At 33.2% G+C, this 27,642-nt stretch overlaps 1 protein-coding gene across 1 annotated transcript; it reads right to left on the bottom strand.

The window, feature by feature from the left end:
• Positions 1-1,481: 1,481 nt before the first annotated feature.
• On the bottom strand, positions 1,482-25,110 carry Sou (required for meiotic nuclear division 5 protein souji). Its single transcript, XM_076516020.1, has 10 exons — positions 24,937-25,110; positions 18,396-18,541; positions 16,917-17,054; positions 15,105-15,205; positions 11,265-11,434; positions 10,781-10,946; positions 9,232-9,334; positions 8,207-8,361; positions 5,969-6,033; positions 1,482-3,386 (listed from the first exon to the last, which is right to left on the bottom strand). The coding sequence occupies exons 1-9, from the start codon at positions 25,070-25,072 to the stop codon at positions 5,970-5,972; spliced, it is 1,179 nt and encodes a 392-aa protein (XP_076372135.1). The 5' UTR covers positions 25,073-25,110; the 3' UTR covers positions 1,482-3,386; position 5,969.
• Positions 25,111-27,642: the final 2,532 nt, after the last annotated feature.

The raw sequence follows: 27,642 nt of genomic DNA, 5'->3' as shown, positions 1-27,642 counted from the left end.
GCTAACTTTACCTTTGGCCAATTTTCTCTTTTAGGTTTTGATCCAAATTTTACATTCCTCTCACTTCTCATTACTTTTAAGGAATTCAAGTGTTAAAAAAAATGGGAATCTATAACTGAATAGCTCAATAATGATTTAAGTTAAAATTAATACAAGGGGAATAAAAATATCCCTGATACCCCCCTTAAGGGGCAATTTCAAAGAACTTCCTTTAAATAGTCCCAGACATTTAAAGGAACATGAAATTTGCATTAATAAAGTAATGGCACTTCCATCTGTTGCTACAATTTTGTTTTTATCTCCAGTATGATACATGAACTTAAGCAAAATACAAGATTTACTTTAATATTAGTCTCTTCCATATGTTAGATAACTAAGTTTATTGAACAAAATGAGGCTCCAGTCTTTTGTTAATTAAATTTATTCCAAACCAAACAGTGGAGGGTGCATTTAAATTTGTTTTCATGGCATAAAAACCACAACTTATTAACTTCAAAGGAGATCCATTGGCCAGACCATGTATTAGAGAAGCAAGTTAACTATAATTTGGAATTTAGCATGTCTTCACAAAATGTTGCAAACTTTTGGGTAACCCACACACACCTATTAAGTGCAAAGCCAATCTAATTCAAAATGCAATATGATGTTCATCCATTTATGAATACATTTGTTCTTTGTACAACTTAAAGCAAATTGTAATTGGAGAACGTGTATGACTTCCGAAATGTAGTTTGTTTTGGAGGGGTGTCCCATATACTGTATCATGTATTTTCTCTTTTCCAATGTGAACTGTTACCAACCCACAATATTGATAATTGATAGATGCACACCATGTTGAATGACATTGGAATGCACACAGGGTCATAGAATATGCATTGAACTTCATTTAAAACTAGGAAGAGTTATGTGGTAAACCTAAATTATTTTTCACAACATTGTTTTTGTTGGAAATTTTAATCAGAAGTAAAAATTGAAATGATTGAGATTACTATGAAAACTTTCAAAAAGCAGTAAAGATAAACTCTGAGATTAAATGAATTGTATGTTATAGACTTCAACTTTCACCAAATGTAAACTTGAAAAGAGGTCTGTTTTTGATTGGCTGTACCCTCTGCTATGGACCACCATTTCACCTGTATTTCTTTGATTTGGCAGCTCAAGTTGTGTTGATGAGCCTTCAGTAACACAAATTGTAATCCACAATAGAGGTTACAGCCAATCAGAAAAACATTAACTCTCTATGTCATCAAAACTCTGCAATTTTACCTTTGAAATTTAAAAGAAATCTAATGCATTCATATAATCATTAGATTCTTCATCAAATATATAATATGAAATGACTTCGGCACAAACTCTGACATTATTCAAATACCTCAGTTAATTTTAGGTTACCTTATTGGTGATTGAAAATAACTTAAATCCCATTAAACAGTTCAGTTGGTGTAAAGACATCACACGTAAAATTATACTAGCAATGACACTTTTTCTAGCACTTACTAGAACTTTTATTTCACTACCACGTTTATATACTATCAAATGCTGAACAAAACCATACTTTAGAATACTTTATTTAATACACACACACATTAAATTGTAATAACTCTTCTATACTGCCTGTATATAAATAACCACAATTAGTTTCTGATTGATGGTTGTATCATTTTAACTGTGCTATCTGTAACTTGCATAAAGATTGGAATAGTTTTTAACAATACTGTAATCCTAATATCTTTACAAATTACGTTCATTTAAAAATCGACAGTAACTTAAATTATGGGGGGTGGGAATAAGCATTTGTAGTGTTTTTGCTACAATCAGAGCATACTTTACTTTAGGGTTTGAGGTTAGCAGAGAAAGGTCCAGCCTTCCTGATAATTATCAGCTATAAAGCTCTTTGAAAGGAGGGGAAGTTACATTCTTGGAATGGATGCAAGTAGTATATCATAACCTAATACAGCATGTGTATATGATCTAGAATAGTACAAAAATTAACACTGATATACCGGAATTTACCCTTTAAGAAACTGAGAAAAATCTGAAAAATATGCTAGTTTTTTTTTTAATATATATATATATAGTGGAATCTCTGTCAGTATGATCAATTTACAGGACACTTTTATTTGACAAAAAATAGAAGAATGTTTAAAAAACAACTGTCCCTGAATAGTTCATGTTGAATGTGTAGGTCTCAAAATAATCACAACTTTAAACCTAATGAATGTAGAACATAGAAAGTCTGATAATTATCACTTCTGCACAACCCAGTTTCAAAGTTAATTATCTTCAAAAACAGACAGTGTGAAAACTTTTATAACTTCTACACATCAGAAATGTAACAGATGGTGTCTCATGATTCTTGTCCATCACTGAAAATTGAAAAAACACACGAGTGACTGTATCACAATGAAAGTTTGCAATATAAAAAAAGGGGAAAAGTTTGAACATTCAAGTTGATTACAGCAGAATTCATATACACATATTACCAGCTTTCCAAAAAACATGTACACAGTAACTACTTAAATAAACAACACAATCACTTTCCACAAAGCCCAAGTTTCTTTATACATTGCACTAACCAACCAATATGTATTGGTTAAAAAACAAAAAGATGACAGCCCAATATCCATTCTGAAGGCTGTGTACTATTTACTAACTCAAGGATTCTGAATGGGACAGATTATTACATTATAACCCCCTTAACTGAATCAAGTTATATGTCACAGTTATGAACTGAAATTATCAGACTAAAATCATATTTCAATTGTCAGTTTCATGGCTCAGGTGTTTCGAAGTCTTTGAATTTTTAAGATAATGCATGAGTACATACATACATTTTTATAATGACAGAATATTTAACAGTCTTAATATTTAAGTAAGTATCTGTTTATAGAGAAAGACATGTTTGTTAAATGTCATTTCAACACACTACAGGCTGGCATAATGTGATTTATTGCCTACTTAGTAATGTTGTATCAAAACATTTAAAGTTTCTTACCTCAAAATCATATCAAGACATTTCATTCACATTACCCAAGAGTAAGCAAGTGACAAGATTAAATTTCTTAAAATACTCTGAAACAAAGAATTTCACCTTGATGTTAAAATCATTAGCTGGTCAACTTTACGTTTTCTGTACAAAATTTGTATACATACAGGAACAGTACTGTTTTGAACATTCACCATTAACCTTCAAACACAAACTTAAGATAGTTACAGAATATTTCGCACCCTTTTTCTGACTAAAATGTTATTGTTTGTACACCCAACCAGCAATTTTTATACAGTGCTTGCTGCCTGTCCCACAGAAGTTACACACTTTTCTTGTCAAAAAAAGGAATCTCTTCTCAGAGAATTCAAAAATACAAAGGGTGGAAATCCACGAACAGCTAGAAGAAATAAGAAAAATTACACAATTTAGATGATTTGCTTTACTTAATAGAAGGAACTGTTACAGAAACTGTTGGATTTGTAGAGCAGGGTTTTATTTAACTTTAGTTCAAAATGAAACTGCTTCTCCCTGTCTCTCCAAAAATAGAGGTACACATGAACAAATTAAGACTCACTTTATAAGTTACATTATAACTCAATGTTAAACAGTAAAAATCAAGGTTTATATAGTCTTAAAGCTTTTCCAACATCACAAGATTTTACAATTGTTTTTGCCACTGGGATTTATTAGCAAATAAACATAATTAAAGTTAGAAAATGAAAAATACTAGGCTATTTATCTCTTAAACCCTAGTAGAGTGCTATAAGCATCCAACTGAAAATTCCAATTTACTCATCACACTACAACATCTGATAACATTTATGTCCAAACCATATTATTATGGACCTTTTAGAAACAGGAAGTTTTATAAGAAAGGTGGTAATTATAGTTATGGCAGAAAGAGTTAAAAATGATGGGTTTAAAGAACCATTCCTTATAATAGTTGTTCAGGCTTTATTAAAAAAGCTCCATGCAAATTACTTCATACTTCTCAGGTTGAGAGTAGATGAACATATCCAACAAAGATTAATGTTAAATCAACAAATGCTATAGAAAGGCATGATTTTGAAACCATATGTTTGGAGAAAAATGTTTGTTTGTTGAATTCCAGTGCTCTAACCACCAAGCTTTGGAGAAAAATTGATTTTTTTTTTAATACGATTTCTGTTAAGTACAAAGTTACACAATGAGCCATTTGTGCTGTGAATATTGAAACCCTGATTACTGTCATTACAAGTCTTCAGGCTTGTCCCTGAGAGAACAGTGTAAACCATTTCAACAACAGCTTTTAGGCCTGTAATACGTATATGGAATATTTAAAACTTTGTAACTTAGACTTAAAGAAAATCATCACAGTGGTAAAACGATTTTTAATTTCATACAGCAATATTAAAAATTCTGAATTTACCCTAGTGTGAGAAGTGCAACACTTTATTCTCTAGGTGTCCCCCCTCGTCTATTCTGAATTTACCCTAGTGTGAGACATGCAACACTTTATTCTCTAGGTATCCCCCCTCGTCTATTCTGAATTTACCCTAGTGTGAGAAGTGCAACACTTTATTCTCTAGGTGTCCCCCCTCGTCTATTCTGAATTTACCCTAGTGTGAGACATGCAACACTTTATTCTCTAGGTATTCCCCCCTCTTCTCTATTCTGAATTTACCCTAGTGTGAGAAGTGCAACACTTTATTCTCTAAGTTTCCTCTCTTCTCTAATTTATTAACCACCACTACAATATTTAAGGTAAATAACTTATCATAGAAACGTCACTGCCAAGTCCAAGCATAAGTTTTAGTCTTCAATACTGATTTATTACAAAGCCATCGAATAGAATATCAGATCCCTCTAGCCACGCCTCTCTTTTTTTTTTTTTTAAGGATTTAATAGTTTTTCTCTTGCATTTAATAACATATTTATAACCAATAGAAAACCAGAAAAAATGCTATAGTAATGGGAGATTGTTTGATTTTTTGTATGTTATTATTCTATGTTTCTTTGTGCATAATTTAATTAAATAAAATTTATTCAGTCCACTACTACCATTAATATTAAAATATAGGGTTAAATGTCATTGACAGTCAACAGCAAGGAAAAGAAAACCCAGGTAAGTACTTTATTTCTTGTTTTTCATGTGTGTTCTATATTTATTATTATAAAAGTGACAAATGTAAAAACATGAACTTCTTTAGATTAGTTGTGGTTACATCAGTAAAATAAATAATAATATAATAAAAAAGTTTCAAGATGCACACACAGAAGGCCATGGTAACATAATTCATTAGCATAACAAGAACAGCACCTTCCTCAAGTGATTTAGAACTTATAATGGCAAGATATGGATTTAGACATGAATTCAAAGAAGAATAAAATGTAAGCATAAATACATGTATAGTGTTACAAGTTTAAAGCTATTTAGGATGAAGGATGCAGTTTCACGTTAGAATTAGAAGGGAGTATAGAAATTTAAAAATTGTCATTTAGATTTATTTCAATTTCTTTTTGATGGTTATGAGGTCAGTAACATTGGCCAGCCTTGCAAATAGTTAAGGTAGAGAAAATACTTAAAACAAAGTTTTATTGAAAACAAAAGTTTGAAATGCATTAGGAAGTTTTACACGTTATGTAAATGAAATCAGAAATTATGATGATGAAGTAAAGTATTTTTAATCTCAATTTGAAAGTCGTTTTGCACTTGAACAAGCAAAAGAGAAAAGAAAAAAAGACTAAATATATTCACATACAAATCTTTGTTTATTAAAAATACTTCACTAAAAAAATCTGATTTTTTGTATGTAAAAACGTGTAATGTTTAATTCAAATCTCCCAAATTTTGTAAAGATAATTGTACTGTATTAAAAGTTACATTGTTAAAAGTTACTGTATTACATCAAAATTATAATGACTTCAAATAAGCATCAAATGGTCACATGATTGGTCAATTTGACCGAGCCCATGAAGAAAGATGTAATAACAACTTGCCTTAAAAATGTATCATTCTAGCATCAGTTGGGCTTTGCTCCACAGGACAGTATGGACATTTCAGCCTGAAAGAACACAGAAGAATCTGATATTTAAACAAAAGAAACACAATATACAAAATGTTTCCAAGCATGAAAAGTTTTTTTCTCATTTCCTGATCTTTTACTTCCAGTAAATTAATAAAATGTATCAAAATAGCTTAAACTTCTTTTCTCTCTCCTATACAAGACTGTCATCATATTTGTTTCAAAGTAATAAGTGGAAAGTTAACCAAACATCCAGAACCACAGGTAATAATTATTAAATAACAATAACAAAATTCATTATTTTTGAAAATTTAAAAGATAAATTATTGTTCTAAAAGCAATAACATCATAAGAATAAATGCTTGTACAGTAAATCCCAGTAAAACAATTTTCATAAAGGAGTACCGAGTTTATAAATCCATATCAGAGCACTTCAGATATAGACAAATAAATTGACTCCTGCATTAAATTACTTAAACAAATATAAACTGTAAAAGTCATGAAAATTACCACTACACAAACAAATGAACAGACCAAATGTTCCATAATATGCAAGAAATGTCCCTATTAATTATGTTTGATGTGCAACATCAAGGTTATATAAGAAAAAGAAATACTTGAACTCCAAAGGAATGACTTTAACCCAAATCTTAGATAAATACAATTAGAAAGTTCACATACCCCCTATATTATCAAATATTTACCCTAAAAAAGGTCAAAGAAATCTTGTAATGCTTGCCCCTTCTGCTGGATTTACTAGTCACAAAAGTTTTGTTGGTTTTAATATTATCAGAAGGACCCTGTATTGATGCACACCACCACAGACTTTTTCTACATTACACAACTTTATTCTTTAGAACTTTATATCCAAGACCCCAATCTGATACACATTCCCAGCAATCCTTAATTTACTACCACCAAAACTAACTTTATGTTCAATAACCAAAACTGCCTACAAATAAATGGCCTAAGTATGGTGAATCCTATATCACCAGTTCTAGCCAACATTTTTATGACACAGATTGAATCTCAAGCGATCAGTTCAGCCTTACACCCACCACTATACTGGTACAGGTATGTTGATGATGCAATTGCTGGATTCACATCTACAGAACACACACTTAGTTTTTCACTCGATACACCCCAACATTAAGTTCATCTGTGAACAGGAAAAACTAACTAAATAGCATTTCTTAACCTTAAAATCACTAGAACTGATACACAGTTCAAAATAGAAATCTACAGAAAAATCACCCATACTGGATTATACATTCCGTGGGACACAGCACATGAAACAAACAAACAAACAAACAAAAATGAACATATTAAGAAACCAAATAAACACAGCCACAAAACTATGCTCACCTGATAAAATTAACACTTCATCAACATCAACAAATTTTCTCAAAAGCTGTGGAAAAAATTATATGCACACACCTTGACCAACAACAAACAAAGAACAATAAATCCCAAGATACAACAAGCTACAAATTCTTATACTACTGCATACCATATGTTCATCAGTGAAAAAATACCCAACATTTGGAAAAAATCTTAATAAAACACAACACTCCAGTAAACACCAAATTTATTCAAAAACCAGGTATAAAAGTAAAGTCCATACTATGTAAAAACTACACTGACACAAACAATACCAACACAATTTATAAAATACAATGCAACAACTGCCACAACTTCTTTATTGGAGAAACAAGCAGAAAAATGGAAACTAGATTCAAATAACACAAAAACACACCTTCACACATTTTTGAATATTGCAAATAAACAAACGCAACATAACCATAGAAAACACCCAGATATTCAGTAGGGAAACAAATATAAACAAATGCAAAATCAAAATAGCCCTATTTATACAATAACTAAAACCAAAATTAAACCAATATAAAGAAACACCTTTATATTTATACTAATTAATAACCTAACATTCACCTGCAAACTCTCTTTTTGTTAACCTGAAGATGACCTAGAAAGGTCGAAATGTTGTTCTCTCCTTATCAATAAGTGTTAACATCCATACCGCCCATTTTGACATATATTTGGATTTTATTTTGGTACACATTCGCAATTCTCAGGAGACCTTAAACCACCACCTACATCTTGTCACTCAAAGCTTTTACAACTGAAACATAAATACAAAAAAAGTGAGAAAAAAAACAACAACATTAAATACAGGCAAGAAAGCAGATCTTACTTGCTGCCGTTTGCTAGTTTGTGTAATGCATCTCGTGAAATTACATGTCCACAAACAAGCCTCATGGGAGGGTTATTTTCCGAGCTTTGTTGACGTAAGATAGGACAAGCAAAGATGGAATGAAACCTGCCACTCTGTCCAAGATCTATCTCAATCTGAAACGAAAAAAGAACAAAAACTGAAAGGATAAAAATGGGTTAATTGTTTATTCATATGACTTGGGTTTGAAAACTTTATATCAGTCAGATATATCTATTTTAAAATGCTCTGTTAAATATTTCCTTGTGTGCTTCTAACATTATAAGCTTTCATATCCACTATTTGCCATGTGATATTACTTAGCAAGCAACCTTCCATTGCAATCAAACTTTGATGGATCACCTGTGCAGCAGTAATAATAACACTAGGTATATAAAAGAAATATTACTTATGAACATAGGTTAAATACTAATGACCCAAACTGAACCTAAATGTAAGGATCTTATTTTATATATATAGTGTCTAACAATGGAAAAACACATTTAAAAATGAAACTTCTCAAATGAAGAAGTTCAAAAATATGCATTAAAGAACAGTGTAAAAACCTTTCAGATTTGTTCCATCTTGACAAGTCTGACCAGAATTAAGTGTCAAGAATCACATCAGGAAATATACTGATGGAACTCCAAAATGTATACAAGTCATTGGTTACTAAATCATGAAAGAACTTGAAGTGCATCAGATACAATAAATACATGGTATAAGCCACAAATAGAAAGAGACAATCATGTTTCTTTCTTTGCCCATTTAAAAATTACCTTCTATAATATGTATTATCATTTAGAGACAAGAACAGGTAACTATCATAAATGGAAGTCAAAATTCACAGAAAATTTATTAGTATTACAAACGTTAATTGTGGTTTAAAGTAATTAACTTTCACCCATCATCAGTAACTAATCAGTATAAGAACAAAATATGACAATCGATAAAACTTGACAGTTGTTTTAATTGCAAGTTTTTAGCCAATACTTCAACAAACTTACAGGAAGTTCATCTCTAGAACTCCACACATCTGCTACTTGCCTCTGCTGCATAACCTGTCGGATGTTTAGGAGAGCTGGCAGAGCCACACAACCAGCATTGATGCTACAAGTACAAAAATACATGAAATAGTTTAAAAGTTAAACAAATCCAAGTCAATGATAAAAGTTTTTTTTCTCCCCATAAAAACAAATTATTTACTCCATTCATCATTATATTACTAAGACATTGTGATGAAATATAATAATTAGGACAAACATTGTTTACAATCCATAAACATATGCCCTCTCATTGGTCAATACAAACTGACTGACTCAAAAAAATCCTCTTACATCATCTCTTTCTCATCTGTCAAGACAAACATATCCCTTTACACATCCATTAAAACAATGGATAAAACTCCTAGGCACATTAATTTACATTTTCTCATACATCAAAACAAATTCTAATTACGTCTTCCAGGTATATACTCATAATTGTGCCACAAGGTATAATTTGCTTGCTTCAAAAGCGAATACAATAATAAAGATATTTTACTGGAGTTGGCAAAAGTTATGTTAAAGATTAAAGGTATTTTTATTTACTATAGATGCAACAGAATTAAAAGAAATGTTAATTATTATATGATCTACCACATGAAAATAGACTAAATGTATGGTCCTGACAGATATCAGAAAACAGTTTATAATATTGTGTTTCAAAACAGGTGAAATCTGACTGATTGTTTTCAACATTTATCTTGATTGTAAAAGTTTACAACTTCAGACTGATAACACAATTTTTCTTACCCCTGACTTTCAGTCAGTTCAAGACTTTCCTGTAAAAATCTCATTACAGAGAACTTCAAAGTGTAGTATGTTTATGTAATGATTAACCTCCACATCCAAGAAAATCACCACTTCCACAAATGGTTTTTTTAAAGATGACACATTTTAGGTTATCAAACAGAAGTGAAAATGAGATATGTTTTGCATTATGTATTGACTTTCTGACACTACATTTACACTTAAAACAATTTTTTTTGTGAACTACACTAGTAGCATTTTATATTCTACACAAAAGCTTTCTTAAATAACCACAGCATAACCTAATGCCATTTTTAAAATTATTATTATTATTATTATTATTATTATAATATGTCTGTCACCACATAAATATATGCTTGAAAAATGACAAAATAAAGCTTAACCCTCCAAGCATGAAAAGTGTGCACATTCTAGATTTTTTCTAATTAGAGAATTTAATTAAACAACTTCATTATCATCATAAGTCAACAAATGTGAAGTCATAATGTAATTTATAATTCACACTTTAATATTATACATTTTTTTTCTCAAAAGAGAATACTGAAATAAATAAATACTCAGTCTTCAACTACATACATTTTCTGAAATGCCTTCCCTCTGAATTGCACATCTTAAATATCCTTTCACTCCTACTGAATTTCTGACTTTTAATACAAATTACAAACATATGGTATGGATATACTGACATGACACTAGCTAATTTTTCTTCTTTACTGTAGTGGAAACTAGAAAGCAGTGTATTTACCACACTGTAAGAGGACTTTCCACGGACAGTCCAAGCATGGTACAAGCATCTTTGGTAAATATTTCACAGATGTCAGACCAGTGAACAGGATCGAGAAGATAGCTGTATGGTGAGTTTTGAACCCCTTGACGAACATATAGAAGACTACCCATCAGGACCTGTATTTCTGAAACAACAACCATTTATTTGTTATTATAAGTAGCCCATAATTCAACTTCGAAACAACTTAAATTGTTATAAACAGTACAATTTGCTGTAACACCAAAATATTCAGTGTCGGAAAATTGTGAAATCTTTTAATTGTCACAAGTTTTAGAATATTAAGCAGTTTCTTAGCTGTAGGTTTCAGACAATCAAAGCAGATTTAGTTACTCATTAGATAACAATGGATAAAACGTGGCAGAGAAGTTAAAAAAAAAAAAGCCTTCATTATCATTATTACTCGCATGAAAAAGAACAAAAATATGAACCACGTGTATTCCACCTTTCTCATGAAAGCTTGCAAGGTGTTGAAAGTTTTCTCGGGCATACTGAACTGCATCTTGCTGTTTCTCGGTGCCTTGTTGTAACAGTTCAATGAAACGAAGTCGGTGAAGTTTGAACTCCAACGAACTGTGCTGAGCTTGCAACAGGTCTCTATTTCTACATGCCCATCTATAAACCAGATGAATAACTGAATATAACTGTAATAATTTGTAGTAAAAATGTGTTAATAAACTAAGAAATTAGTTTCTTAGTTAATTTTACTCTCAATTTTGAAGTCTATTAACAGAAACTACAAAAAACAAAAATTGGGAGGTAAAATATGAAACAGACAAAAATACAAGTTTAATTCAAATTAACTACTTATTTCACTGTAAACAAAACACCAATACAAAGTAAATGTACAGCCAATATGTTAAACAATAATTCAATTCAAACAAAATATTTTGCTATCACAGTATAAATTTATTCCATTATGAAAACTATCTCTCTCTCTCTCTCTCTCTCTCTCTCTCTCTCTCTCTCTCTCTCTGTGTGTGTGTGTGTGTGTGTGTGTGTGTGTGTGTGTGTGTGTGTAAGTTAAAACATTCTGAATTAGAATTATATATCAAATGTCTTAAGTAGCAACTACAAGCTATTATACACATAAATGAAGAACACATACCTAAATTTCAGAGAAATTACTCCATAGAAGAAAAAATTAAAAAATATTAAACAAGGTACAGATTCAGACAGTTTTTTTTTTTTTTTGTAACTCTCTCTTCTGGGCTTGCTGGATGGTACCAGGCATGGTGATGCAATTGCTTATCAATATATCCATTACTTCATCAATCATGTTTCTTTTGTCCTTGTGCCAGACAGTCTACTGTTGAATCACTCTCGGTGCCAGTTGGTTATGGTTTCACACTCTTTGGTTTTCCCCATTTCTTGGTTTTTCTTTTGTTTACTATCCCAGTTTGGCTCTAGTAGCATAGCAATGCTGTGACCTGGTGGTTAGGGTGCTTGACTCGCAATCTGAGGGTTGCAAGTTCAAATCCCCACAGAAGAACAAGATATAGCGTACGGTTGCAATCTGGGTCAGCTACCAAGATGTAAAAATTCTTGGCTTCCAAAAAGTACTGCCCAACCCCAAACAAGATGAAATTAAAGTTTTAAAAAGAAGAAGAAAGCAAGCAATAGTATGAAAACTGCGCACGTCAGTGCCCTCCACTGTCCATCACCACTGGTGCGAAAACTGCGCACGTCAGTGCCCTCCCACTGTCCATCACCACTGGTGCGAAAACTGCGCACGTCAGCCCTCCCACTGTCCATCACCACTGGTGCGAAAACTGCGCACGTCAGTGCCCTCCCACTGTCCATCACCACTGGTGCGAAAACTGCGCACGTCAGTGCCCTCCCACTGTCCATCACCACTGGTGCGAAAACTGCGCACGTCAGTGCCCTCCCACTGTCCATCACCACTGGTGCGAAAACTGCGCGCGCGTCAGTGCCCTCCCACTGTCCATCACCACTGGTGCGAAAACTGCGCGTCGGTGCCCTCCCACTGTCCATCACCACTGGTGCGAAACTGCGCGTCCAGTGCCCTCCCACTGTCCATCACCACTGGTGCGAAAACTGCGCGCGTCAGTGCCCTCCCACTGTGCATCACCACTGGTGCGAAAACTGCGCGTCGGTGCCCTCCCACTGTCCATCACCACTGGTGCGAAACTGCGCGCGTCAGTGCCCTCCCACTGTCCATCACCACTGGTGCGAAAACTGCGCGTCGGTGCCCTCCCACTGTGCATCACCACTGGTGCGAAAACTGCGCGTCAGTGCCCTCCCACTGTCCATCACCACTGGTGCGAAACTGCGCGCGTCAGTGCCCTCCCACTGTCCATCACCACTGGTGCGAAAACTGCGCGTCGTCAGTGCCCTCCCACTGTCCATCACCACTGGTGCGAAAACTGCGCTGCGTCAGTGCCCTCCCACTGTCCATCACCACTGGTGCGAAAACTGCGCACGTCAGTGCCCTCCCACTGTCCATCACCATTGGTGCGAAAACTGCGCACGTCAGTGCCCTCCCACTGTCCATCACCACTGGTGCGAAAACTGCGCACGTCAGTGCCCTCCCACTGTCCATCACCACTGGTGTGAAAACTGCACACATCAATGTTCCTCTTATTGTCCATTATTACTGGTGTATAAACTACTCATGTCAATGTCCTCCTAGTGTCCATTACTACTGGTGTGAAAACTACATATGTCAATGTCCTCTTATTGTCCATTATTACTGGTGTGAAAACTACATTTGTCAATGTGCTCCCATTGTCCATTATCATTTTTGGGTGTATTAGCAGTATTGCATTCTAAACATATTTCTACTCTCTGTCAATTCCCCCATCTTCAAAGGTACTATCAAGATACTCAAGTTCTAAAGCTAGACAGTATTCATTATTACTATAAAATGAATATGTCCATTCTTGTAAATTTTTACTTTTATTAAAGTACAACTTTAACTTCCTAGTAAGACACAACTCTTCTATAAATTTTCACACACACACAAATATTCAAATTAACAAAAGAAATCAAAACCAAACTACAAGAACGTAAAATTTAACACAGAAACTAATCATTACTTGCAATGATAAAACTTTGAACATTTATTTACACAGTTATAACAAACAAGTAATCGGTAAGGGTGACATTCACATGTATTTTACTACAAAAATAAAACTAATTTCTTGTTATGTGATATAAAACAAATCACACATTAATAATAATACTGCATAACATATTTTTCAAAGAAATAAACTTTACTGACACTAACATGCAAATACATTTCACATGTCAGTTCTAATGCTTTTAAATGCCATAACATGCAACACCTGGCATATTGGTAATTCTAATAAAACTGACTGATACAGTTTAACACATGGACCACAAAGGACCAGACTGATACAACTTAACACATGGACACAAAAATACTTGATATGTCTAAGCTATTCCTGAATACCCATGATTAATAAGGTATTAATTTAAACCTACTCTTATTTTAAACACTTCTTGTGCTGGCCTTCACTACTGCTAACAACAACTCATTCTACAAGCCAATGAACCTATTAGAAAACTAAATGAAGCCAATCCTGTTTTCCCAAGTCTTAAAGTCATGTTCTCTAAATACACCATTTTCAGAATAGAGCAAAATATAAATCAGAGGCCTTTATCTTATTGGTCCCCAGGTAATCTTGTAACATTTGAAAAAATCACCTCTTAACCTGGTTTTCTTAAATGAAAACAAGTTAAAAGGCCTTAATTCATTCCCACAAGATAACCCTTTGTTCCCAGTAACCATCCTGGTAGTAACCCTCTAATGTCTGAACCATTTTTAATAAACCAATATATTCTTTAAATAAGAAAACTAAAATTGTACACAACTTTCCAAGTGAGGCCTAACCAATGATTTATACATTAATAATTACCTCTTTTGACCAGAGATCAACATGTATACAAATACACTCTAAAATGCTGTTAGCTTTACTACTAGCAATACTGTCTCAACAGCTTGGGTGACTTATTCACTTTTATACCATGGTCCTACCTTCAGTTAAATATAATGTTCTCAGGTATATTAATGATGTTATCCATATCATGATATTACCTTGCACTACTATATATAAATATAACTTAACAAATAATAATTTGATCAAAAGATCAATTCATTTCATCATCTCAACTAGAAATACCCAACATTTTAATCTCAGATGTTATTAGTTATATCCTTATCAACAATTGTACATAAATAAATACAAAAAAGATAAATTAATTGATTATGTTCACATCATATGTGAGAGAAGATGCTCACTCTAATCCAGGCTTCAAGTCCTTGTGTTTCAGTGCTTCTAGTATTTGATTTAGTTCAGAGAAAGGTTCCTTTTTCCCTTCTTCCATTTGCAATCCTGCCTCCTACAAAATACACAATATTTTTGGTGATTCAACTGATATTATCTTTGCAATTTATAACATAGCACAAAAAAAATTAAAAATACATTTTCTGAACTACTATTATATATTTTTGTGAAATTATTTAAGTGTACATTGAGTAAAAAATTTGCTAATAATAAACCACTCTGAGAGAGCATCAAAGTCCAATACTAGTGTCTGGTTAAAGTGACTTAAACTTACAGTAAATGAAGCAAAAACTTGTCAGTTATTTCAGCAGTTCATTTTAAACTTTCTTTATACCTCTGTACAACAATGTTCAATTAATTATATTATGATACTGTTAAGTTATACAGTAAATGTATAGCCTCACACTTCTTGCTTCACTGGAATATAAACAAGAAAGTCAAGCTGCTATCTTTAAAACAATGTCAATAATTCTCTCTCTCTCTCTCTCTGACATTGTTAATAAATTATTTATAAACAACAGCAGCACCAAATTGTTCTTTATAAGACATGTCAGGAGACTAGTTTGTTTAGGTTCCAGGTTAGGAAATATTCAGCCCTAGTTACATTATTTTTTGTACTGTTTGGCTAGACCAGCTAACTGAATTTTTCTTTTCTTTTTTTACATTTAATAGCAAAGTCATTTCAGGTTATGTGTTGTGTCCACCAAGGTGGACCAACCCCATTATTTTAGTGTTACAAGTCTGTAGACTTACCACTGTCCCACTGGGGAAAAATAGTTTTTTTAACATAAATATAGCTCAGTTAGAAAGCCAGTTATATTATACCAGTTTTAGGATATTTATTTTTTGTGTGTGATAATGTTTTGTATAAAGTTTATATCTGAAATAAAGATTGAAAATGTTTTGGACCACCAATTTGTGCTAAGAAAAAAACAGTCGATTAACAGTAAAAATTATATTTGATTGAATCTTACGAATTAACTAAAACTTCAAAATTAAAAACTTAAGTTAGATAAGAAAAGTTAACTAAACAAAAAGTAAATACAATTTCTCACGCTATTCAAGGTTTGATTGAAATGTGTTTGTTTACACAACTATTAAGCTGTGACTTTTAACATACTTTGTGACTGTCCAAGTTCAGATGTAAAGCAATAAATCTAAAGGAACTCACCCATGAAACATTTATTACAATAAATAGTGTGCAATTGTCTATTACAGTATTCAGTCATTCTAAAAAGGGAAATTTAGATTTTATACTTTTCAACTGTCCATTTTACCCCCACATTTGATTTTGCTATAATTATTAGGGTAAAGAATACAACAAATATAAAGTTTTAATGTTCCTTAATGACATTTTAGAAGTTATACAAATACTCTTTGATAAACCTTAAGATGAAAAAGTATTTGTTTTCTTAATATGAAAATCACCTTACTAACACTAGTTGGTATCAGTTAGTGACTCGGTAAGTCCACATATAAACCTTTAGTAAAAAATGATTTACCAAAATTTTGTTTTGTTTTGTGCACAACAGACTTATATGTTAACTATAATTTTGTCAAATTTGAGAAAGATTCACTTAGAGCCTTCAGTTGCTAAAAGTATATGTATTTTCAAGGTTACAAGGTTGCTAGAAATGAACAAGTCCATGCTCACTGAGTTACAGATAAAGTACAATGACCTTTATAAAATACGTCTTATTTGTTATAGTTCATCTTCATGACTTTCTGCACTAACAAAGTGTATACCAACAGTAACAATTAGTTACTTTTATGAGTTCTTCAGCTATGTCTAGCATCCCTTGTCGTAGAAAGTGCTCACACACTACTTGGTTTAGTAACCGTTGACTTTCTTCTTCCCCAAACACTTTTTCACTGCTAGTGCTACCAAAGTCTGGAATTAAGTTCTAGACACAAACCAAAAACATATGAATTAGAGAAAAACGTAACCTCAACTACTGATAGTTGAGGTGAAATAAATAAAATGGTACTGTAATCTTGGTAAAAAGTTACATTTTTACTAATCCTTCATTATACACTTCCTTATCTCTCTACAATACATGCATATTTTCTGTAGTGTTCTATTAGTGTTTTAGTACAATTGCTATAATAATAATAATAATAATAATAATAATACACAAGTCAGCAGGTCCTGAATTAACTAACAATATTTTCTCAGTAGTATAAAATGTGTTAACAAGTTATAGTTTGTTTTAATATTTCACTGGGTTTAGTTACATTTACTTATGAAATGGTTCATCCACCCAACATTTCAACCCATTTAATATGACTCATAAAAAAACAACTGGTTTATATTTGCAGCTGTGACTCAAGGCTTGCCTACACACATTTAGTAAAATCCACATGATTACAAGTTTTCAAGAAAGTGATGTCATGGACCATTCTTATCTGGCAAAGAGCCATAAACTGTTCCAGTTGAACAGTTATTGGTTCTAACTTAATAACTAAGCCTGGAATTACACTAACTAATAAGTATTATCTTTTGTTAAAAAGAATATTAACTTCAACTGCTGTACTTGTGAACATATACACATATCTCTTTCTTACTCTATTTTTATATTGTTGAGATAATTTCAGAACTTCTTCCTCATAAAAAAAAATCAAAAAACTTTATTTTTTTTCTAAACATAACCAAAACCTTTTGAACATAGTAATATACCTACATGGGTGACTTTACCAAACACTATAGTTATCAATGTTTTGGTCTACACCCTCTCGAGTATATGTAAACAAAAGTAAAAATGTTACTTTGTAAAAACTAACAAAATCTGATGCACTACTTTACAGGGACCTTTCATTTACACTAACAACATCTTAAGTAATTCACTGTTCCTCATGTGACAACAATAAAACAACATAATATCACATGTAGCAATTAAAATGTTACTAAAAACACAGGTAATTAGAATTTGATTTATTTTATAACTTGTTTTTAAAGACTTAAAACAGTTGTTACATTGCTGGATTGGCTACTTCCAGCATTTGAAACTCCTAAAAGTAATATTTATGTTTATTACTATTCAATTTAAGTTCTAGCTATGGATGAAATTGTTTGTCTTGTGTCACGCATCTGTTTATATTGGAAGTTACCCAATCTGATAGTTTAATGATATGTATTTGTTTAGCATTTGTGATCTATACACTCTAGTTAGAATTTTTAAAGTCTCTGGAAAATTAACAGCAACAAAAACTGTATGAAAAGTGATATTTCAAAAGATAAGATTTACCTTGTCAATAGCTTTTCCTACTTTTGAAACAGTTCCATGTAGGTCCCTGTGTTCTGCAGTCATAGCTGTTGTGACATCTTTTACTCGTTTTGCACACTGTGTTAACAACAGTGCTTGGGATGGTGTGACTTCTTGATCAAATGGTGCTGTAGTTACAACACTTATTAAAATTTATTAGAAATTACCAGATGTAAATAAATTGTACAGGTCAGAACTAAAAAAACAAAAATTTAAAAATCAAAGTATGAGCCTAATAATTAAATAACTTGCATTGCACACCATGAATCAAAATAAAAGAGAAATCAAATTCTATAATGATCAGAGTGCAATGATTAACCAGTTTAATTTCCTTGGCACTAACAGTATTTAAGCTGTAATTTCAAAAATATCACACAAGATCTAGTCAGCTTCAATATATTAAGATTAGTCCGAAATTCACGGTAACCTAAAAATGAAAATTAATCTTCATAAAAATAACATATAACAATATTAAAAAATTATTTTAAATATTATAAACAATAATGTTAATAAAACTGAATATAACAGTACCTTCTTATACATTATACACCAAAATCCTTTCTTAACAAATCTGACCACAGTATATTTCCAAGATACAATATAAGTAAAAAAAACTTCTTTAACAAATTATTTTTGATGACTTACGAACTAAGCCAGTTTGTTTTGACTGTGTGTGTGTGTGTGTGTGTGTGTGTGTGTGTGTGTGTGTTTCAAAAAAGAAAGATATTAGAGTTATATCAAAATGTTTTGGAGCACCACAGTATTGTTACAATTCATGTTTGTTAATGCTTTATTGAACTATGCATTGTGAGAAAAGCCATGTAGTGTAGTTTCCTTTGAAAAAGGCTCTGGTGAAAGGTTGCCATTTCCAAAGCATACACATCTCCTTATAAACTTTCCATAATCCATCCACAATTTCTCGTGCACATTTCAACAGTTCGGTTGCAGAGAAATCTATAGATGATGCATCTAGTAACACAACAAATACATCTTCACATAGAATAGAATGAATACTTGTTTCATTCTCCAGCTGCTTGAAGTATCCAATAGTTAAATAGCAATAACAACTGGAAGCCTTACCTTGATGAACTCATACCTCTATTGGCCTCTTTTTCCAGATGAAGGTCTTTTATTATCATGTTGAATATATCTGCCATTGACTTTTCTGTTTGTGGCTTCTCACCTGTTACAAGGCATTGCACTTCGCTTATTTTAACTAGAACATGACCTGTTTAAAACTTTTATGTATGTGGATGGTTCTGGTACCCCAGGTTGATCCTCATTCAATTGTTTTCCAAAACCATTAAGTAAAAAGGGTATTCTATCTTGGAAATTCTAAATATGCAACTTCAGCACATCTTTATGATCTGAGTGCATGAATACTATGCATCAGTAAAAGTTGTTAAATAACCTTCTCAAAAGTAATCAATTTTTGATGGACTCACATTATCTATGGAACATGAAAACATGTTAAAACATATTTCTGATACATGCAGTTTTGCCACAACTTTATACTGGCTATGATTCTTCCAATATTTAGTGATTTACATATTCAAAATAAATTTAACATAATGTATTCAACCCTGTATTACTATATTTGTCAAATTTTGTATTTGTAAGACACTGTTCATAAGATATATATGAAACTCAAAGGATTAAAATGTGGCTACCAATACAACCAAATCTAAAAGCTTAAAAAATTAACATCTTTACAGTGACCACAGTGTCACACTTTTTTTTTTTTTTACTAACATGGGTACACCTTGACCTAGCACCTTATAATTATTAATTTATTTTGTTCACAAACCATGGAAAAGTAATACAACTAAAAATAATCCAGAAAGACATCTGTAAATTACACTGGCCACACATATATATATATATATTCCATGCAAGGTTTCACTGGTCACAAAGGGCTCACTGAAAAAATGCATATGAGTGCTAACAAGGAGTATGATAAGTGTCAAAAAGGATCACCTCCACAAAAGTAATAGAACCTTGTTGGTAGTAACTAAGGATAAAGCCAAAGGTGTCCAAATAGACAGTTCCATGGAATGTAGCCAAAGAAGAAAATATTGGGCTAGACCAACACAGGTGTTGAAAAAAACATCCAGATGTAAAAGGTATCAAGGAGTATGAAGGAAAGACCCCTTCAATAAGATCCATCATTCTACCTGCATAGCTTCAAGATGAGCAAGAAGAAGCCAGTTGTTCATGAATATATGGAGGAACAGCCCCAGGGTATGAATATATTGAGTAAAGGGGCAAACTACTCAACAAAAACATACAATACAGAAGCCAGACTGAGGGAGGAATGCTAAAAAGGTATTCCGTCCTATGACAGACAAGTTGATAGTAGTAAAACCTGAGTGGAGAAGGAAGGACAACCTGTTAGGTGAGATGGTTGAGTATTGCCTTGGATAGACACTGGCATGACTAGAGATTCCAAGAAAGAAAGAAACAGGTAAGAAGGATAAGACAAAACTATCTGATTGAACACCACAAGCCCAACTTCAGAGAAGAAAGGGTTGCTTCAATGAATGAAATTTGCCAGACAAACTACTACAGTTCAATATTAACTAGGAAGTCACTGGAACCATTGGCTGGATGCCGTGTATCACTAAGAAAACCAGCACACTGTAGTCCAGCAAGATGTGACAGGCAGAGATGCAAAGAGACAGGATTCTGGGACACACAACAACAATGGCATGGGCCAAGAGGGCACCTGATGAAAGGTGGATCACTGTTGGACAGAAGCCACCTGCAACTCTAAGGACACAGTAATTGTATCACACCCAAAACATCATAAAAACAGCATCATAAGAAGGTTCTGTATATAGAGAGCTGGGCAACAGGTGTGCAAGAACGTCATAATTCAAAAAGTCCTAAAGAAAAGTGAACCATGTGTGTAGGACCAGAGCTGAAGAGAACTTGCAGCCTACAATAGAAGGGAAGAAGGAGAAGATGTCCCCTAAAAACCCCAGACAGGAAGAGGATTGAGGTGAGATGTCAGAGGAAGACAAAGGTGGGAAAGCTGGACACAAATAGGGTGAACAGGGACATTGGGACCCATCTCCCTAAACAGGTAAAACTGAACCCACAAATGTTGGCCCAAAATTTTGGAGCCTGCCCTATAAATCACAAGAGTGGACTGACCCAAATCCTGCAGGAGACTAGATATATCACTGCCATCACCCAACAGAGTGGCAAAAACAGTGTAAACACAAGCATAAGGGGCAGAGATAGAAACAATAAGAAAGGTCAAAATAACTATGGCAAGAGATAAAATATGATATGCTTGTGATACAATTACCTAGAAATTTGACAAGAACTAAACAGAATCCTCAGGAAGGTGTGAATAAACTTAAACTTTGGGGCAAGGGTAAATATTTCATCAGCCTGCTGAACCTGTAAAAGATTAAAAAAGGACAGAAAGGTCATGAGAAGGAGGCAATGTGCATTCCACAAAATTTTCCATCTCCCAGTGAACAAATGCTGAGGAATTTTCCAACTGGTCACCAATATCTGTGGTTGAAAATGCAGTAACAGACCAGTGATATGCACCTAAAATGACAGCAATGACTTGAGAATTAAGATTAGATGCTAAACTGGTGAAAAATGCACAGCAAACATGGGTAAATCAAATACTCTCCAAGAAAAGTGGAATTACGTTGAACTAAAGTAAATAAAGTTAAACCAATCCTACACCCTTGTGCAAATTAATTGAAACAAGACGGAAAACTACGATTTTTTTCAATTTTTTGCGTTTTATTTCTGAGAATCCAAAAATTACTCACAAATTAATACATGATATGACTGCCTTTATTTTTCAGAAGATCATTAATCCGCTTTGGCATCGAGTCCACAATTTGACTGCAATCTTTACTAATTTTTGGATCGCGGTACCACACCTCAATTAGCTTATCTTTCATAGTACAGTCTTTTCCCCGAAGTCTTTCTTTACAAATCATCCAAAGATTTTCAATAGGATTTAAGTCCAGAGAGTTTCCAGGCCAGTCCAGCACCATTATTCGTGTTGTAGTCATAAAATTCTCCACAAGTTTCGATGTATGGCATGGAGCCAGATCCATCTGGAAATTTCTTTTTCAATTCTGGAACAACTCTTCTCTGCAAAACTTTGATGTGCTGTGGTCCTTGCATCATACCTTCTATGATATGTAAGCCTCCGATGCCATAGTACCAGAAACAGCCCCAAAACATCTTCAAGGGATGTTTTACGAACTGATTGATGTGAGATTCTCGAAGTCTGCAAACATGCAGACTTCTTTGACCCTGTACGAAGAAACGAGTCTCGTCACTGAATAACACCTTCCACTGCCCATTAATACTGTTTTTTCTTCATTTAGTTGGTAAGAATGTGTTTTTTTGACTGGTCTCCTTGCCCTTTGACCTACATCAAGAAGCCTACGAGGAACTGTCGAAGAGCTGACTTTTATTCCTTTGACCTCCTAATCTCTTTTTATGTGAAAAAATGACTATTAAAGGAAATCTGCAGGTCCAGCGAGCCTACACCGGCCGCCATGCTAAAAATATTGTAAAATGACCATTTGTTTCAATTACTTTACACAAGAATGTAAGATAATAAGTTTTCTGGTTAAACTGTCAGTGTTAGATTGTTCTGTCTTGCTGTTCATGTAATTACTATATTTACTAGATTACATGTTACTTAATCAACAATGTTTGTAGAGATTGTGGCTGTTAACTTCCATGGAATGGTGACTGTCAAATAAAGGTTTGTTTTGCTTAAATCAGCTGTAGCTCTCTTAATTGGCTGCAATAAAAACTTCTGGTGTGTGTATACAAGTATCACACATAGCATTAACTACATACATAAATGATGTGAATTATTTTGTTGTACTTAAATTATAAAAACACTTTTGCTGTTCTGTGATAACATTTTTAAACCACACATTTATGTTTTATTTCATTTATATGGATCATGTTTAATAAAAGGATTTTTAATCATTATGAACCATAAATTACAGCAACATCATTATTAAATCATGCAAGTCAGCAACATCCAAGATTAGAACCTTTTAAGGTCAGAATGTACCCTTCTTAGAACTCTAAAACAATTATTACCAATTTTCTTTAAAACTTCTTTCCTCCCTGAGCCATAACTTACTAAATAGCACAAGTATAATTTATTTTGACCACACCTGGCCTGAAATCTTCCAATGTAATGCAAAAGTATTGCTCTATTCCACATATTAAGTATTTTTTAGCCTAAACATCTGTAACAGTGAAAAATGCACAGCAAATATGGATAAATCAAATACTCTCAAAGAAAATTGAAATGAAGTTGATCTAAGGTAAATAAAGTTAAATGAATCCTGTAGCTTAATAAAAGTACAGTATATTCCTTGAAGCTGTTTATCACAAAAAGAAACATTTACAAAACATGGATATGCTGGTTGGAGATTAAGACAGTCACTATTGGCCACACAAATGTACCCAAACTCATTTTACAAATTAAGCTTAGAAACCAATTGATTTAAATCTATGTGGTAATGCCTGTTAAAATAAAAGAAGTTCCTGGTAGCTGCAATGTGGTACAAGTTTATCTACTATTGACAAACCTCTTTTATTTAAGGTATTTCAATTTTTTTGGAAGGTACAAGTAATATGCATCCTTTAAAGTTACTATGTAACTTTGTTATAATGATTAATCAAATTTACATAAACATTCATTCAATAAACCATATTAAGTGACCCTTAATCAACAGATTTGACATTTAATTCTTATGTGAAGTTCGTTCTCACACAAAACACAACTCATGTCTACAATCAATATATTGTTTAATTACTTCAACTTCAGTACTATGAAATAGTGGATTAAAAAACCAAAAACATCTTCTGTTTATGCACAGAAAATATTTTTATACTTGTTAAATGTATCTAAACCCTGTTGTTGTAGAACTAACTGTAATACGTCTGTGTAAATACATGTTTTTGTTACAGTAGAAGTTCGACAACTGTGTTAATTTTTCAGTACTGTTACTGTTTTGTGTTCACTGCTCTATGTGACAGTATATGAATATGACAATGGTACATCAGCTAATTCTTAATTTGTAAATAACACCAGTACAACCGTATAGTAATGTTACCGTTACTTACAGTATAACGTACAACGTAGCTCAGGTCTGTAATCGTATTATTTATAACTTACATTACGTAGTAAACTAGTCATGGTACGAGTGTCAACTAAAATAATCGACAGCAAGACCTAGTGCTAAGTACTACTAATATTAGTCCTAGACTTGAGCTTATATAATTCTTAGTCTATAATTTTTGGATTCAGAGCTGAGTTAGATAAACTAAAAAAAAAATTAGAAGAAAAAATAATGCTCAAACAGGCCTAACTTCTTTATTTATGGTAAATAAATAAACGTGATCAGAAGGATCACGTAAATAAATAGTTCTTTATGGTAAATAAAGAAGTTAGGCCCATTCTGGCATCATTCTTTACTAATTTATACGTGAATGAAAAGTTAAAACTTACCTTGGTTTAATTCATTTTGTAGACCTTGGACAAAATCCACCAAATCAGCTAATGTAATTTTAGCATGTTCATTAAATGCATTATACTTTGTTATAACTCTGTCGACTTCTTTTTCTACAGCAAAACACGAATCCATCTTCACAGATCTCTGAATTTAGTCGTCAACTCACTGGTTATATAGTTTATGTTATGACAAGGCAAAAAGGACAAAGTGTTGTCTGATATTCGATATTGATAAGTAGCATTGAAAACCTATAGCTCTAAAATTTTAAATACAATGCATACAAATATATGGTGTAAAACTATCTTTTACTTGAAATTTATTTTTATTAACATTGAAGGATTCGATTTAAAAGTTCATACATAAGAAAGTATATCATCAATGCCCATGGTTTGTTATTTTTTTATAAGAAAATTTATATTTATGTAGAATAATTCTTTATTTTTGTAAAAGGTACAAAGTTTCTCAAAATGTTATATTTGCCCTGCTAATCGCTGGTATCAAAACCTGGTTTTCAGCGTTATGAGCTATCATACTTATCACTAAGCCACCTGAAGCGTTTAAAAATTAAAACTGAAGAAGGTATTATAGTGATATAGAGAGATTCGACAGCCTTTCTTTTCTATTCTCAATTTTGCAAGTGCAATTATATGCAAGTGTTCATTTTGTTTGGCACAAAGCCACGTATTGGTCTATCTACGCTCTGTCAACATGGGAAACCTAACAACGGATTTTGGCGTTGTAGGTCCAGGTTTGGTTTGGTTTGTTTTTAATTTCGCTACCTGTGTCCCAAATTTAGAAATGTAAGACTAGAGGGAAGACAGCTAGTCATCACCACCCACCGTCAACTCTTGGGCTCTTTTACCAACGAATAGTGGGATTGACTGTCACATAGTAACGCCCCCACAACTGAGAGGGCGAACATGTTTGTTGTGTAAGTCCAGAAACTCAGTGCTGACCCAAGCGGCATGAAGACCTCTAGGTGGAGAGAAAATGCGTCGTCGACAATAGATATGACGAATATAGTGTGGTTAATATACTGTTATTATACGCTCTTTTAATTTTTGTAAATCTTTAAGATACCAGACTGGGAATGTAGTGTTAATAAATAAAGTAAGCTTAGCATAATTTCTTAGGACAAATGTGATTAATCATGAACTTCTTGAAACTAACTAAAAAGAAAGAGATTGAAAACATATGCAAATAAATAGTGAACATTTTTATTTCTAACACAAATGAACAGTGTGTGTGCGTGTGTACGAGGCTGTTCAAACAGTCCGCGTATTTTTTGAACAGCCTCGTACACACGCACACACACTGTTCTTTTGTGTTAGAAATAAAAATGTTCAATATTTATTTGCATATGTTTTCAATCTCATTCTTTTTAGTTAGTTTCAAGAAGTTCATGATTAATCACATTTGTCCTAAGAAATTATGTTGGTTCCAGGGGAATCCGCTTGGTGTCGCTAGGTTCGCACAGATCAGCTGATTACGACGCCATTTTCCCGATTGCAGATATCTTCATTTGTGTATTAGCTACGCGGTTTTAAGTGAAGTGCGATTTTTTCGTTTGGCGGATTTCAGAATGAATGACCTGAAGGAGCAACGACTTGCTGTGAAATTTTGTGTTAAACTTGGAAAATCTGCGACTGAAACTTTTGCTATGCTTAACACGGCTTACGGTGATGTTGCTATGAAGCGTACGGCATGTTTCAAGTGGCATGAACGTTTTAAGGATGGTTGACAGTCCATTGCAGATGGACGTCCTTCCACGTCAACTGACGACCCACACGTCGACAAAATCAACACACTGGTGCGGGTAAATCGACGTCTGACTGTCAGGGAGCTTGCTGAAGAGTGTGGGATATCAGTTGGATCTTGTTACGAGATTTTAACCGAAAAATTGAAGATGCACCGCGTTGCTGCGGAATTCAGCCCTCAGAACTCGTAAGTTTTTGGCCAAACACTCGATCACTGTTCTTCCCCACCCCCCTACTCACCTGACCTTGCTCCTTGCGATTTTTTCTTCTTCCCCAAACTCAAAAGACCCTTGAAAGGAAGAAGATTTGAGACGATTCCCGAGATTAAGGCAAATGCGACGAAGGAGCTGGAGGACATTACAAAAGAAGCGTACCAGGACTGTTTCAACAAGTGGAAACACCGTTGGGATAAGTGTGTGCGTTGGGGAGGAGAGTACTTTGAAGGGGTCCCAGACCTGTACTTCTAAATAAAGTACATTTTGTTTTATGACGTTAGTCCGCGTATTTTTTGAACAGACCTCGTATATTGTCTAAGAATCATAGGACCTTTACTGGCGAGGGTTAGTTTATAACTCTTAAGTGTAAAAATGCTATAGTTCTTTTGAAACCTCTATCAGTCTTTTTGTAATTCTAAGTTGTTTCTAAATAGGGAAACATCACGTTATATACCTAGAACTATAACATCATATGTTTCCAGAGAGACTAACGTTAACACGTGACTGATAATTTTCGGTAGAAAGCAATGGAAGTTGTAACTTCAAAATATTACATGGTTCACCAATCGAAAAAAACTGCTGTCTTCTTTTAAACGCTAAGCAAAATTTTAAAGCTGTTTGCTCCAAAGGCAGACAATATATCACCTCAGGTGAATGACACAGAATAATGGGTACTTAAAGTGAAAAGAATTTGACTATTCACTTGACTAAAGTATTTTGTGGAAACTAT

This window comes from Tachypleus tridentatus, chromosome 7 (assembly GCF_004210375.1).
Source record: "Tachypleus tridentatus isolate NWPU-2018 chromosome 7, ASM421037v1, whole genome shotgun sequence".
NCBI classification, from domain to species: Eukaryota; Metazoa; Arthropoda; class Merostomata; order Xiphosura; family Limulidae; genus Tachypleus; species Tachypleus tridentatus.
Note: the sequence above shows the minus strand (reverse complement) of the source record. Positions and strands in the feature narration are given on the sequence as shown.

Coding starts and splice junctions, on each gene's coding strand:
- Sou (XM_076516020.1), bottom strand. CDS start 25,072: ATGGATTCGTGTTTTGCTGTAGAAAAAGAAGTCGACAGAGTTATAACA. Junction 15,206..16,916: donor TAGCTGAAGAACTCATAAAA/GTAACTAATTGT, acceptor TGTATTTTGTAG/GAGGCAGGATTGCAAATGGA. Junction 8,362..9,231: donor GTTCTAGAGATGAACTTCCT/GTAAGTTTGTTG, acceptor TTTTCGTTTCAG/ATTGAGATAGATCTTGGACA.